Source organism: Apiospora kogelbergensis (assembly GCF_038363985.1).
Source record: "Apiospora kogelbergensis strain CBS 113332 chromosome Unknown utg000006l_segment0_segment0, whole genome shotgun sequence".
NCBI classification, from domain to species: domain Eukaryota; kingdom Fungi; phylum Ascomycota; class Sordariomycetes; order Amphisphaeriales; family Apiosporaceae; genus Apiospora; species Apiospora kogelbergensis.
The window spans coordinates 1,840,796-1,854,542 of record NW_027117423.1 but is presented as its reverse complement, the minus strand read 5'-3'; the positions used below and the strand labels follow the sequence as shown (position 1 = coordinate 1,854,542).

The window sequence follows — 13,747 nt, the reverse complement described above, 5'->3', positions numbered from 1 at the left end:
TGGTGTATGCTGCCTAGTCTTCTGTACGGATTGGCTTTTTTCAGATATCCATCTTTATTTTGACTAAAATAATCATTCACTCGTAGAATCTACAATCGTCTGGCCTTCTGGTCTAAATCGGATTCGGGAGTAAATATGTACGACGTCTTTGGGGCAATATCGTAGATTGCTGCTTCAGATGCTGAAAAGGGATGCAAGCCTTCAGAATGTTTACAACTAGCCCGTGACACATTACTCGCACCGGAAGCTCCCCGCCTTTGTGACATCTCCCTTGCCGTCATACTTGGCACGCTTCGGGTACTTGCAAAGCACTCGCTGCATATTCACACCATCACCCTGCCGAAGATGATGATGAGGGGTCGCCACCATCATCTCAGCCGGCAGGACCTGGGGTGCCTTGCCCTCCTCGACCCAAGCCCTCAGCGTGTCGACCAGCCCCTGGGGCCGGAACCCGAAGCCGCCGAAGCCGCAGTGGCCCACGCCGGGCGCCTCGAAGTACCGCAGGTAATCGTCGATGTTCGCGGGGTCTTTGGCGACGACGGACTCGTAGTATTTCCGCGACTGCGCATAGGGGATGAGCTCGTCCGACGTCCCGTGCCACAGCAGTAGCTTGCCTCTCGAGGCCCGTAGGCCCGACAGGTCCGCGTCGTCCGTGCCGATGACGGATGCGTACCACTGCCGCGATGCGTGCAGAGCCCGCTTCAGGCCCGCCACGGTCAGGGTCGCCTCGTCGGTGGGCTGGCGCGTCCGATGGATGAAGTACTGGAGCCACTGCATCGAGGCCGGGAAAGAGGTCGACTTGCACTTGTGGGGCTTTGTCTCGTAATCGCACGTCGTTGTGAGAGTGTGGAAAGGACCCTCCATCGTGGACTGGTGGCCCAGACCCGGCCAGATAAGCGTGCGCTCTCCGCTCTTCTCGTCCGTCTCGTACCAGCCCTCCCAGACGGCCTGCACCACACGCGCGCCCTCCTCGGTGAGCTTCAGCGTCCTGCCGCCGGCCCCCTCGTCGCCGCAGACAAACTCCTCACCGGCCAGCACCCGAGGATCGAAGCTCGCGAAGCATAGCTCGGGCTCCGAGACGACGCCATCCTCGACGCCGTCGAGCCCGTCGCAGTGCCGCAGGGCGCGGCGCGTGAACTCGTGCATCTCGCACGGGGGCGGCACGTACCCGAGCTCGGCCATGAGGGCGCGCGGGTACAGCAGCGCAACCACGAAAGAGTCCCAGTAGATGGCCGGGGCGCCCGCTAGGTACCCGTCGTGCAGGTCGGGCCATCGCTGGGCCAGCATGGCGGCCTGGCGCCCGCCGGTCGAGCAGCCAGTGTGGTAGCTCCGGGCGGGGGCCCGGCCATAGAAGGCGGCGGCGACGCTCTTGCCGATGACGCCGGCGTCGCGCAGGGCGACGCTCGCGAAGTTCTGCAGGGGGTATAGGTCCACGTTGCCCTCGCTCGCGAGCGCCCACGTCGACGGCTCCCCGAGGTTCTCGGTAGGGTGCCCGCCGTCCGTGCTTACGACGGCGTAGCCCTCGGACACGGCGCCGGCGTGGCTCCAGATCCAGTGGCCTGTCTGGAAGGCGCCACCGCCGACACTTTGCAGGACGCCGTTCCACGAGGTGCCTGCAACGTCGCCGCCATCCAGCGGCAACCAGATATAGGTGTGGATGCGGTCGTGCTGGCCCGGGTGTGTGTGCGTCACCGTGACGTTGCAAAAGGTCTGTGCCGGTGTGCCCTCGGGGTATTCTTGGTTGCTCGAGGAGTAGCCCGGTGGCGTGGGAATGCTGTAGTTGGCCACGACGTGGGCTTCCATGCCGAGGAACTCGGCGCCCGCCAGCGTCGTCGGGAAGGGGATGGAACCCGGCTCACACGTGGCGAGCTGGGGGCCGCCGCCGCCGAAGCCAAGACTGCTTGCTAGAAAGTCCATGGTGTGAGGAAGACTTAGCCCGTTGCCGCCTCCTACAGGGTAAGAGCAGTAGAGAGTTCAAAGATACCCTGGTGAGGCTGAGTGAGAAAGGAGTCCATATCGGCTGAAGCAAACCCCGTATTTATGTTTAGAACTGGGGAGTAGGGATAGGCACCCAAAACTGCGGCCTTCATCGCGCCCATGCTGCTGCTGTTGTCGGCCATTACAAAAGTTGCCAGTCGCATGCCCATATCCACGACCTTTTTCTTTCGTCGATCCACATAGCTAGCAAGACTCGGATGATCGGTCGGGTGATGGATCGTACGGGCGGGACTGAAAACCCAGATCGTGGTAAAGCCACGAGTCGTGGACGTTGCAAGGGAAACACGACTGGAGCCAGCTCCGTGGCCAACCGTGGAGTGACTGCGCGGAGGAACTGCGGCTTTGACTCATCCGGCCACTTTCACGATGTTCCAAACCCCACCATATCCTAGCATTCCAATGGAGACTTCGCGTACACGTATAAGTCCAAGTTGACACTTCATCTCTGGTCTCGCTCGCATTTATTAGTTCATGTGCCTAAACTAGGACAACACTGGACCCAGTGTTGGGCGTCTGAATGCGTATGCTATGTATACAGGTGTGCCCCCTGGATGGGTTGATGCGATGATCCAGATGTAATCTATACAACAGTTATTTCGTCCCCTCCAATGCTTATTGAGTGATTCAAACAGAGACCCATTCCTCGAGCCCTTTCTCCTCCAACATGTCTTTTCACATCGCGTTCTGATGCCCGGGGCCCCGAGTGTCGGCGGTCGTAGACTTACGTGTCGTAGCAGCAGTCTGATTCTGGACGAAGACTAGCAATCTGGCCATCTCCTCCAAATTCAATCGCTGGCTCTCGATGATACCCTCCTGGGAATTCAATAGCCCCTGCTGGAACTGGACAAGCATTAAGGCGTCGTCCAAGGACTCCTGTAGCTCGCGGCTCTTCTCCCATAACTCGGCAGCTGTGGTGGCGCAGAGATGCAATGTTTCCAAGTTTGTTGCCGGCTCGCTATGTCCTCGGATCATAGTGATATATGCTGGTACGGCACTGGGCACGCCCCGTCTGATATGAGCCCAGAGGCTCAGAAGTGCGAGTCTGACCGAAACAAATGGGTTGGTCGCAGATTGCCCACCACCCGCGGAGCTGGAGGCCGCGGGTATGGTGCCGGGCACCTTATCTGCATCGATCATGCCGGGAACGGATGTGTGCACCCAGTTGCACAGCGTCAAGATCTTGGGGCGTCGAGGGTCAGGGCAGTACATGTTGCCGGTCATAGGTAACGTAGAAGAAGGGTCGGAACTGGAAGCCTCGGGCGGCGTTGTCACGGTAGATGGCGGAGCCAGGGTGGCCGTGGGCGGTAAAACGAACACGGTCGTTGTCGTATACAACGTCTTTCGCTTCTGCAACGAACCTTCATCGCTGATATGAGCGCTGGCGAGGTCCAGCAACACAGGCAATGCGGCTGTGGTGGAAGGTCCTTGATACCTGGAACCAGTGGTCTGCTCGGCGATGGTGAGAGGAAACGTATTCATTTGGTCTGTGAAGTGAAGTAGTACGTCAGCATCGAGTTTAAGACCAGGAACGAGAATGATGACGATGATTAACCACATACCAAGTAGATCATCAGCTGGAATCCATTCTTGCTCCTCTCCAACACCCAACAATGCATCGTTATGCTCGGCGTCTGTCTCGTCCACAGGTGTTGAGGGCTGTCTCTTGACATCCAAGACGATATAGCACACGCAGACTGCGCAAGTCCGTGTCATGCCGTGTTAGTTGATAAAGTACATATTGGCTGGTATTGTAACTTGGAGGGGAAAAGGAAGGGGTGGGACGAAGAGACTTACCGACTACGATCGCCGTGGCGATGCCGCAGAGAACAAGGAACCCAATCCAAGCCGTCTTGTGCCGCGTCCGTTTGACCTTGTCCTCGACGGACTGGTACCTGTCACGCATCGTGTTGGCGAGGTTGTCTATCTGCTTTGTTGGGCGGAGAACCGAAAGCTGGACTCGATATGGAAGGCGAGAGTGCAAATCAGACAATATTCCTTTTCTCAAAGCCCGTTGGTGCGAGCGTGTTTGTGGCGGGTGTTGGATGGTGAGTGGTACAGGCAAGGCGATTACCCGACAGCAACGACGGCTAACGGGCACTGAAATAACCAATCCGACGAGTCAAGTGGCAATTTGGTGCGAGTATCGATCCGCCGGCGCAGCAAACCCAGAGGGAAACACTGCGTATGCGTAGATCAGTCCAACCGCATCAGGTCCCACCTTGTTGTATTCGCTGTTGTTGGTTGTTGGTGGGAGGGAACAACAATCGAACAATAGGCCTGCCTGCATGGGAACAATCCATAGCCTCCTACCGTGGAGCGAGAGCCCGTACAAACTAGCCACCATGTGTCACAAACTATAGGCATCGAAAACCACGGGGAGGGACCAGAATACGAACAATCTGTCTGCATCAACCTCAAACACTACGCACCCTACCCTGCCCCTACCCTCGGAACGCCGGTCGCTGTGGCTGTGGGAATGCAGTAAGAAGTCAGAGGGCCTGAATCTCATATTAAAAACAGCAACACACAGCTTTTGTCAACCCATCTTTGTTTAGCTCCCATATGTTCAAGAATAGCCATTACGATACCATGACGTTGCTAAACATGTCCGATATATCCTGCTTGGTCGGCCCTTCGTGGAGCTCCGGCACTATCGACGTTCCCGTAGCGAGCCTCTCCTCCATCATCTTGAGCATTACCGGCGGCACGCTCTCGTCAGTTGCGCGAATGGTCAATCGAATCATCTGATAACAGGCCGTGTTAGTCTAGTGGCTCAAGTGAACATGGGACGAGGCATTGTGATATGGCATCTTACCTGTGAAGTATAGTTGGGTTCCAGTCTCAGCAGACAACCAAACTTCCCGCCTTCGGATGTGTGCAAAACACTGGCACCCACCATATTCTTGTTGTTCGGGTCAACTCCATCTAGCACGCCCCATCTGAAGCCTTGAACTGTCTTGCGCACGAAGCTCTCGCTGATCTCTCGTTCATTCTTGTTTCCAGACAGGCCGAAAATCTGCTGGGCCTCTCGCGGGGCTCCTCCAATCTGCTTCCATCTCCTGAAGAAATCATCGGCCGCGAGCTCTGCAGGGTCCATGAACTTGTGCGCGGTGAGTGGGAGTTTCAACGTCAAAGCTTGAAGGGCACCCGCAAGATAGCTGATTCGGATAGTCGGTGCTTTTTCGAACACCCGTTTGCATTCAAACATGATGACTTGCCGTGTCTGTGCCCCCTGACCAATGTTGCTATCGGGCATGGCCTTGATATCCCAGGTGAGCTTAGCTTTTTCGCTCTCATGAAGATCCAGTGTCGTCGTGAAGGAGCTGACAGTGGCGGGCGTCTTGTTGGTGAAGTAAAGGATGAGACAAGCCATTTGCCCTCTGTATTCCGAGCGAACACCAACTTGTATTTGCCCATCTTCGAATAGGATACCGTCGGCCTTGAGCAGCAGCTTGAAGAAACCAGGCTCCCAGCCAGGTGACAAATGCGCAGCACTAGCTAGGTTAGGCACCTTGAGCAGTTTCTGTTCGTTGGGACCAGCGTTCATGTCCAGTCCTACTAGATCTTCACTGGCATGGCCATTGGAGCCACCATTTGCCGCACCGTTCATAGGGCCATTGGTGCTAAAGGTTCTCTTAAGTCCTGTTTTGGCCATGTTGAGCTCTGCCGTATCCGCATTCGCCGACTTGCCTCCGACAACCCATGTGCGTTTATCACTAGTATTCGCATGCTTCTGGTGTAGCCGGGACAGTAAAGCGGACTGTCGTTCGGGGAATGGTGGCATCTCATCGCAGACCGTTCGTAGCAGGTCATCTGTGGGCATGCTGGCGAGCGAGAGGTACTCGCAAGCTCTTTGCTGAAGTTCCGAGTCCAAAGTATGACTGTATACGTCAAACACGTGGACGAGTTGCGGTTTGATCTCGGGGAAAAGATTCACAAACTTGACGAAGGATGAGAGGATCATGGCTCGTGTACTGGAGGAGCAAGCCGGCAGTTTGGTTTGCAAGGCCAGAAACTGCTCGATTGGGCTGCAACCCGGCTCTTCGGCGATCAAATGGCCAAATTCTCCAAGTACGTAAGCTCCTATCTTGACCAACGTCTCGTGGCAGTGATCCTGCTTGACGTGCTGCAGGGTGTTTTGAGCAGCGTAGACCTGAAGCTCTTCGTTATTCGTTACGATCTGGATCACTCGCTGCCAGACCTCATCACTCAGGTGATCGCCAGCCACGGCGACCAAGCGTAATGACACATTGATATACCACTGGATATCCGTAGCGTACTTTTCAGTGAGAATCGCAATCTTTAGCGCCATCTCCTCACGAATGGCGAAGTCGGCATTTTGTAAGTAGTGCAGGAGTTCCGAGACAATGGGCCCAGAGTTGGTCGAGTCGCACATACTATATAGCAAGTCAAGACCTTTCCTGCGTACGCTGATGTCGCGGTCTTTCAGAGACCCCAGAATGACATCTTGGTGCTGCTTGATCGGATCGAGATCTTCCGCACGGGCTGCCAAATGGGTCATGGCCTCCAGGCCAAGGTACCGCACATTAGTCTCCCTAGAGGTAATGAAGCGACCGAGGCGCGTTGAGATTTGTCTCATCAAAGCGTGTTCAGTGTCGAGGTGAATGATGAGGTCGATAGCCTCAAAGAGAACGGCATTCTGCGCATTGTTCTGTTGTACATTCTTGTTGGTCTCCATGGCTAGGTTTAGGATCTTTTGCAAAGAATCCCGAATCATACCACGAACATGGCTGTCCTCTGTAAGAAGTGTGAGCTCAGTATGCAGATAGTGTTGGGACATACAGAAACTTACCAGAAGGCGGGAAGTATTGCAGCAGGCGCAATAGCTTGATCTGTATCCAGGGGCAAGGCACTTTGTAATAGAGATAATCTGCTGACACATCACCATCGATGAGTATGCGCTTCAGCCTCGAAGCGGCCCTGACGTAGGCACCCTTGTACTGCTCCAGGTTGTCTTGGGCGACGGCCATAACCAAAGAGGTGATCGACAGAGCCACTCCGAGATCCTGGTCGTCCATTAGGGAGACGATTCGCTCCGCCCACTGAGGTTGGATAATATCCGGGTGCTTGCGGTATAGACGTAGCAATGTCAAGGCCGCCTTCTTCTTCACGAACGCTTTCGACGTCCTTGCGCCACGTTGTTAGCTCGTGTAGTGCAAATGCGGATATCTTCGACTTACGGCGAGATTAACAGTCTGTGGACCTCGCTGCTTAGGGCCTCTCCCATCTCCCTGCCTCCGACATTGGCGATCGCGTGAAGAGCCAAGCAGTTGAATAGCTCATTGTGGTCAAGCAGATCCTTTCGTATACTGTTGACCACCAGGTGCAACAGCTCATGCTTCTCGTGTAGGAAGAGGGTCATGGCAAGATAGCCGATTTGCTTCTCCGAGTACTTGTTGGCTGAGATTAGGTTTACGGCTTCGAGGTGCCCGAAATCGACGTTCCAGCCGAGTATGTAAATATAAAGTAACTGTGTTGGTGAGTTAGCATGGCGGTTGTCCGGCGCCGAGGGACAAGCCTACCTTGCAGACGTATTTCTTCTTGTGATAGCCGCTTAAGCTGCCATCTGCGAGACCCCGTTGTCAGTACTCTATCCCCAGGCGCATGTACGACACCACGTCAAGGCTCGTGCAAAGACAAACCTTTGAACTTTTGCCTATATGATGTGGTCGGTCAGTATGTACGGCCCAGTCGCGGCATTCTAGTAGTACCAACGCACCTAATGTTGGCCAACTCCTTGTTGATCCGTTTCTCTTCCAGCTCTCGAGCTCGCGCATTTCTCAGGTCGGCAATGAACTGGACGAGACCGCGCATATTCGAGTTGCTGCTGCCCGATCGGCCGAGGAAGCCGGCAGCTGCTGAGGAAGCCATGATGTCGTCGCTAGGGTACCCCTATTGTCGTGCTACCGTGGAAATCTCTCTCGGGTCGCTTCGTGTTGGATTGCGATGTATAGGGCGAGGGAATTTCAGAAAGCGCGCGTATCGTTGCGGCTATCTTGCCAGTGTCGGTTATTCACTCAACATGGTCTCGCGATCGGGCGTTGGTGTCGCTTGGGGGTCGCGGTTCGGAGGCTGAGGATGAGGTTGATGATGGACCGGGGTTCGAGGGGTCGGTCCCGTCGACTTTCGGGAACAGCAGCTAAAGTTAATGTTAACACGACGAAGTGGGATGCGCTAGGGTCGCGGGCCTCTTGGGTATGGTATGGGTATGGGTATTCCTAGGCGTGTTTTTGCCCAAGCAAGGGAATTGAACGGCAAGGCCCCTGGCTCTGGCTGTCTGGTACCCAAGTGCTGTTCACGAAAAGATTGGAGCAGTGGCTAGGGATCGCTCTTGGTTGAATTGGGAGTGTCGGAGTGTGGATTGCATTCACTCACTGGTGTTTGCTGATGGCAGGTAGCATAGACGGTAGAATTGTTCAGTAGCTATGTCTGTCTGGCTGCTGGCTTGCTTGTATGTCCCTATTCCTCCTCCTCCCGGCGTTGATCACACACTTGATTCCCTGTCTCTTTGATTCCCTGTCTCTCCGATGCGCCACCAGTTGCTTCGTCTATCATTGATTGGCCTGTGGAGGCACAGGCAGAGTTGCGTTCAAGCGCAATGCTGCCGCAGGACTTCCAGAACACTGGACAGCATGGCGGCACAGTTGGCAAGGAAGCAAGAACAAGGCTTGCGCAGGGCTAGAGGGTTGTTGGTCAGTTGTGGCGGCGGCAACAGCGCCTGTTCATTGGTCTGTCAGACTACGACAGCAAGTACAGTAGGGGATGTACAGGCTGCAGGCACTATCCGGACTAACTAAGCTCCACCTGTTTCCGCCCAGCCTGTATCATCAAAGCTTGACTGGGCGTGAACTGCTGTAGCAGTGTAGGCAGTAGGTTTAGAGGCTCAGCTCTAGCTAAATATCTGGTGCTGTCTGTCGGTTGCGACGTCACGACCTTCGCACCATCCACTCCTTTACTTGATAACAACCGGTGAGCTCGCACAAAGCTTCCCTCCTCACCTCCAGTCGCTCAACCCTGCGCCAGAATGTGAATTGGCCCTCCAATTCCAACCGGGACAATGCATTGGGCCGTCTCGCGCATCCAACTCTTGAGAGGGGCCAATGGAGTAAGAGCTAGCTGTTGGTCCGGAGCCCGACGCTCGTACGCCTTCACAACTGCCGGCCCCCCGTCCACGAGGTTTTCAACACGCGAACGAAATGGCTGCAGAAGGAGCGCGCTGCTTCGAACCTCGAGGAAAGTCGAATCGCCGATTACCTGAAAGACGAAGTCGCCATTCGCTTGTGCGAGAGACTGCTGGACATTAAGCGCAGCTACCCTCGCGTTCTAGACGTGGGCGCCAACTCGTGCAACGTTGCCCGCGCCCTGACAGCTCCGAACCCCGAGTCAGACCCGGACATGCCAGAGTCAGATCCATTGGTTTCCAGAATAGGCCATCTAACCGCCGCAGAGTCGTCCGAGGCCATGCTCTACCGCGATGTCGACAAACCCTTCAATGAGCAGATCAGTATGACTCGCGACGTTTTGGCCAGCCAAGAGACCTTGCCTTACGAGGCCAATACTTTTGATCTCGTCCTGAGCTCTCTGAGCTTACACTGGATCAATGACCTTCCGGGCATGCTGTCACAGATCAACAATGTGCTTAAACCTGACTGCGCATTCATGGGTGCCATGTTTGGAGGCGACACTTTGTTTGAGCTGCGAACCTCTTTGCAGTTAGCGGAGCAAGAACGCAGGGGGGGCCTATCACCCCACGTCTCGCCACTGGCAGACACTCGCGATTGTGGCGGTCTGCTCCAGCGAGCGGGCTTCAAGATGGTCGGTGTAGATGTTGACGACATAATCGTCGACTATCCGGACTCCTTTGCGCTAATGCAGGACCTGCAAGCCATGGGCGAGAGCAACGCTGTCCTGGGCCGAGAGATGGGTGGGATTCAGCGGGACGTGCTGCTGGCTGCCGATGCCATATACCGCGAGCTTCACGGTAACGAAGATGGCACGGTACCAGCCACCTTCCGCATGATCTACATGATCGGCTGGAAAGAATCAGAAGACCAGGCCCAGCCATTGCCCAGAGGCAGCGGGCAGATCAACCTCAAAGATGTACTGGAGAACAAATAGAGAGAACCAAGAATCACACGTATCAACAGATGGTTTCATCGATGCACAGGAAAAAAGTATAAGACCAATCTAAGGAGGAAGCAAGTGCTCCTCTTACGAGCCAAGCAGCCAAGGCATGTTTCCCCGATCGTATGCACACCTCGTTCCACGATGCCCACGGTCGTCTACACCTGCTCGCCGAAGCTCGCCGTAACGATCGACGTGAACATCACACACCGAAGTTTTTGTGGGGTTTCGGTGTGTTCTGGTGCGGCAGCCACGGGAAACGAATTCGCTTTTACTTTCCACCTGTCAATGCCGGCCGACGGTCACCCTTGTTTTTTAAAACCAGCAACACACACGGGGGCCACCGTGGTAGGGATGGGATGCAAAGGGGGATGCGGCAGGATGCGAGGCCCGATGCGAGGCCCCAAGAACCATTCAGACGTCGCATCACACATGCCGATACGCTTATCTTACGCTACCGGGGTGGCTTACCGCACCTCGTCCACTTTTTCCCAAAAAATGCTGCCATCGCACTCGGTCGACACACCTACTGTACGTAACTGGAGCCGACGACCGGACGGGTGCTTCCTGAATCAGCGCCTATCGAGCACTTGGGACGCTCGCTTTTTCCTGCTCGGTTTAATGCCACCCCGTGGCCCAACCCACTGCATGGTGGGCTTCGGCCTGGGACCAACCATGGCGAAGACGACGGTAGAAAAAGATGGAGTTTGAGGTGGAAAAAAAAACCCACACTGCAGAGGCAAACTATTATTTAGGGATGGCTCTCGCCGGCGTGTTCTGTCTTGGTTCGCCATATTTCACCAGAGCCCCAAAGCAGCCCGTGGCAATATGGGAACCATGGACGAGAAAAACGACAACCGGCCGCCAAGAATAATCGAGATGACGCCGCGTTCTCAGCCGCAGTCTGAGGCTGGCGACTTGGTGTCGCCGCTCCCCTACCGGGAGGAGGGGCGTCCGAGGACTCGGAGAACGAGCAACGCGGCCCGGGCTTCAGAGGATCTACGCAGAGCCGCCTCTCTTGCCCTCACCCAGGTTGCCTCGCGCTTAACCACGCGGGACCTACCCGAGCCGCCGCCTCCACCAGATGGCGGCCGTAGGGCTGTGAGTAACCTACCTAACCTACCCCATAAGCACGCGGCCGTGTGTCCAAATTTGGCCGAGATGCCGCAATGCAGCCGCTGCCTTTGCCTGGTTGCTAACGTGAGATCGTCGTGCAGTGGACCCAAGTCGCCTGTGGCTGGCTCGTCATCTTCACCACCTGGGGGTACGTCAACTCCTTTGGCGCCTTCCAGACGCACTATACCTTGACCATGGACAACACGCCGTCCCAGATCTCTTGGATCGGCTCCATTCAGACCTTTTGACCCTCATAATTGGCGCCTTCTCCGGCCGCCTACTCGATGCGGGCCTGTTCCTCCTCACCTTGCTGGTCGGCGCCGTCATCCAGGTCCTCGGCATGTTCCTCATGAGCATCTCCACGAGCTACTGGAGCCTCATGCTGACCCAAGGTGTGCTCACTGGCATCGGCGGCGGCATCTTCTTCACTCCTTCCCTGGCCCTGGTGGCCACCTATTTCAAGGACCGCCGCGCCCTCGCCGTGGGCCTGGCGACGACGGGCAACTCGGCCGGTGGCATGATCTACCCCGTCGTCGTGCGCCAGCTCATTCCCATGTTGGGCTTTGGCTGGACTTCCAGAGTCTTGGCGTTCATCAACCTGGGGTGCTTGGCTGTCGTGCTTGCCTTCATGCGACCTCGCCTCCCGCCGCGCAAGTCAGGCCCCTTGATCGATCTCAGTGCCTTTAAAGAGGTCGTCTATGCCGGATTTGTCGCTGGCCTGTTCTGTCTCATGTTGGCGAACTATTTTACTTTTTACTATGTACGTACTACTCACCTTGGCGGCGCTCCACCTGCATCGTATGCCCCCCTCTAAAACGAAGGATGGGACTTGCCAACGTTTCACTAACACATGAGAAACGAAACAGATCGCTTCGTATGGTACCGAAGCCTTGGGTCTCGATTACAAGACGGCCTCAACCCTCGTCATCATCCTCAACGGCGCGGGCATGCCATTCCGCGTTCTCCCACCACTGTTGGCTGACCGCATCGGCCCCATCAACGTGCTGATCCCCGTGGCCTTTTTCTGGGCCATTGTGACCTGGTGCTGGTTCGCCGTCGGCAGCGTGCCGCAGTACTACGTCTTCACGGTGTTTTACGGCATCTGCGCGGGCGCCTTCCAGTGCCTCATCCCCACCACCGTCGCCAGCATCACTGACCGGCTCGACATGGTCGGCACCCGCCTCGGCATGGCTTTTGCCGTGGTCTCTTTCGCGTCGCTCACGGGCCCGCCCATCGGTGGCGCCCTCCAGGGCGCCATGGATGGCCGCTTCACGGGAGCCCAGGCCTGGGCCGCCTCCGTCACGACGCTGTCTATGGCCATGTTCGGCTTCGCCAGGTTCTACCTGTCGGGCTGGCAGCTGGCGAAGAAGTGTTAATGTCTTTTTCTTTTTCTTTTCCCTTTCCTCGGGCGCGTGTGTTGTGTGCTGGATATAATGCTTTGATATGACGTATAAAGAACTTGTCTTATGATGATGGATACCCTCGTTCAAGAACCGATACTATACATAACTCTAACTTATCTAAAAGTAATGAAATTTTAACTTACGTGTATACATTTCCTATGAGTATGTGTCAACTAGGTGCGGGCGGTCTTGGGAAACTCGTTGTAGGTAAGAGGTTCTATGGCTACTTTATATAGCATCATGGATTGGTAGGCGGAGCCCCGGATGATTCTATAAGGTGTGAGCGGGCCGGGATCGACGGTGAGCTCTCGTGTAAGCTGATGGCCCTATATACTTGGTGCGGGTATACCCTTACGTCCAACGTCTCCCCTCCAACATTTGAAAGGTTGCAAATTGCACGCTCACCAGCACCAGTGGCTATCAGGACCATTTCCCACCGCGGAAATACTGAATTGAAAATACTTGACATTTCCCTTTTGGGGTTCTACGTGGGAGCGACTCGCATGTACTGCAGCCAATCCTGAGCCGTGTTCTCGGGTCCTAAATCTCCTACTGCTTATGACCGGGCCTACCACGACGCATCGTGCCGTGCCTTCGGTCTTTAAGACGATGACCTTGTCCCCTGAAAAGGGCAACATTTCTACTTTGGGGATAATCGACTCGACTCGACCAATGCTTGGCCTAACGAAAGGAGGCGGCCTGCAGTAAGCAATAGCTGACACGCTCGACTGCTAGGCCTCGTAGCTTTTCGTCCATTACTAACGACATCCGTCACATGGCCCCCCCTTCCAGCTTCCGGGGACGAAAAAGAAAAGCCGACTTGGCCCTTAGTTGGGCCTTTTTCCCTCTTTCGGGATGATGGCTACCACGCGGCTGCGGCACTCTGCTTGCTGCTGGGGCGGAAACGCCCCAGGAAAAGGCCCCCATCTAGTTACACGAAACGTGCAGCAAGCCAGCCAGAGAAGCTCCTGTGCAACCATATTGCAGGTCCGCCTGTTACTCCTCACGATCCTATACGAGCTGCCTCTGCTGCAGTTCAAAAAGAAAACAAAAAAGACAGAAATAATAAAAAGACGAGTCGCCCC

General features: G+C 55.6%; 5 protein-coding genes across 5 annotated transcripts; 2 read left to right on the top strand and 3 right to left on the bottom strand.

The window, feature by feature from the left end:
• Nucleotides 1-231: 231 nt before the first annotated feature.
• Nucleotides 232-1,917, bottom strand: PG998_009442 (Tannase/feruloyl esterase; the record flags this gene model as incomplete). Its single annotated transcript, XM_066876258.1, has 1 exon — nucleotides 232-1,917. The coding sequence occupies one exon, from the start codon at nucleotides 1,915-1,917 to the stop codon at nucleotides 232-234; it is 1,686 nt and encodes a 561-aa protein (XP_066728414.1).
• A 753-nt stretch (nucleotides 1,918-2,670) lies between these two features.
• Nucleotides 2,671-3,901, bottom strand: PG998_009441 (uncharacterized protein; the record flags this gene model as incomplete). Its single annotated transcript, XM_066876257.1, has 3 exons — nucleotides 2,671-3,482; nucleotides 3,558-3,692; nucleotides 3,793-3,901. 3 exons carry the CDS (start codon nucleotides 3,899-3,901, stop codon nucleotides 2,671-2,673), a joined length of 1,056 nt encoding a protein of 351 aa, XP_066728413.1.
• Nucleotides 3,902-4,577: 676 nt separating this feature from the next.
• Nucleotides 4,578-7,890, bottom strand: PG998_009440 (AP-2 complex subunit alpha; the record flags this gene model as incomplete). The annotated part of the gene is made up of 7 exons (XM_066876256.1): nucleotides 4,578-4,742; nucleotides 4,814-6,756; nucleotides 6,812-7,146; nucleotides 7,200-7,489; nucleotides 7,542-7,585; nucleotides 7,662-7,675; nucleotides 7,739-7,890. The coding sequence occupies 7 exons, from the start codon at nucleotides 7,888-7,890 to the stop codon at nucleotides 4,578-4,580; spliced, it is 2,943 nt and encodes a 980-aa protein (XP_066728412.1).
• A 326-nt stretch (nucleotides 7,891-8,216) lies between these two features.
• On the top strand, nucleotides 8,217-10,137 carry PG998_009439 (methyltransferase domain-containing protein; the record flags this gene model as incomplete). Its single annotated transcript, XM_066876255.1, has 2 exons — nucleotides 8,217-8,225; nucleotides 9,226-10,137. The coding sequence occupies 2 exons, from the start codon at nucleotides 8,217-8,219 to the stop codon at nucleotides 10,135-10,137; spliced, it is 921 nt and encodes a 306-aa protein (XP_066728411.1).
• Nucleotides 10,138-10,980: 843 nt separating this feature from the next.
• On the top strand, nucleotides 10,981-12,635 carry PG998_009438 (MFS-type transporter; the record flags this gene model as incomplete). The annotated part of the gene is made up of 3 exons (XM_066876254.1): nucleotides 10,981-11,407; nucleotides 11,475-12,019; nucleotides 12,126-12,635. 3 exons carry the CDS (start codon nucleotides 10,981-10,983, stop codon nucleotides 12,633-12,635), a joined length of 1,482 nt encoding a protein of 493 aa, XP_066728410.1.
• Between the last annotated feature and the right edge of the window lie 1,112 nt (nucleotides 12,636-13,747).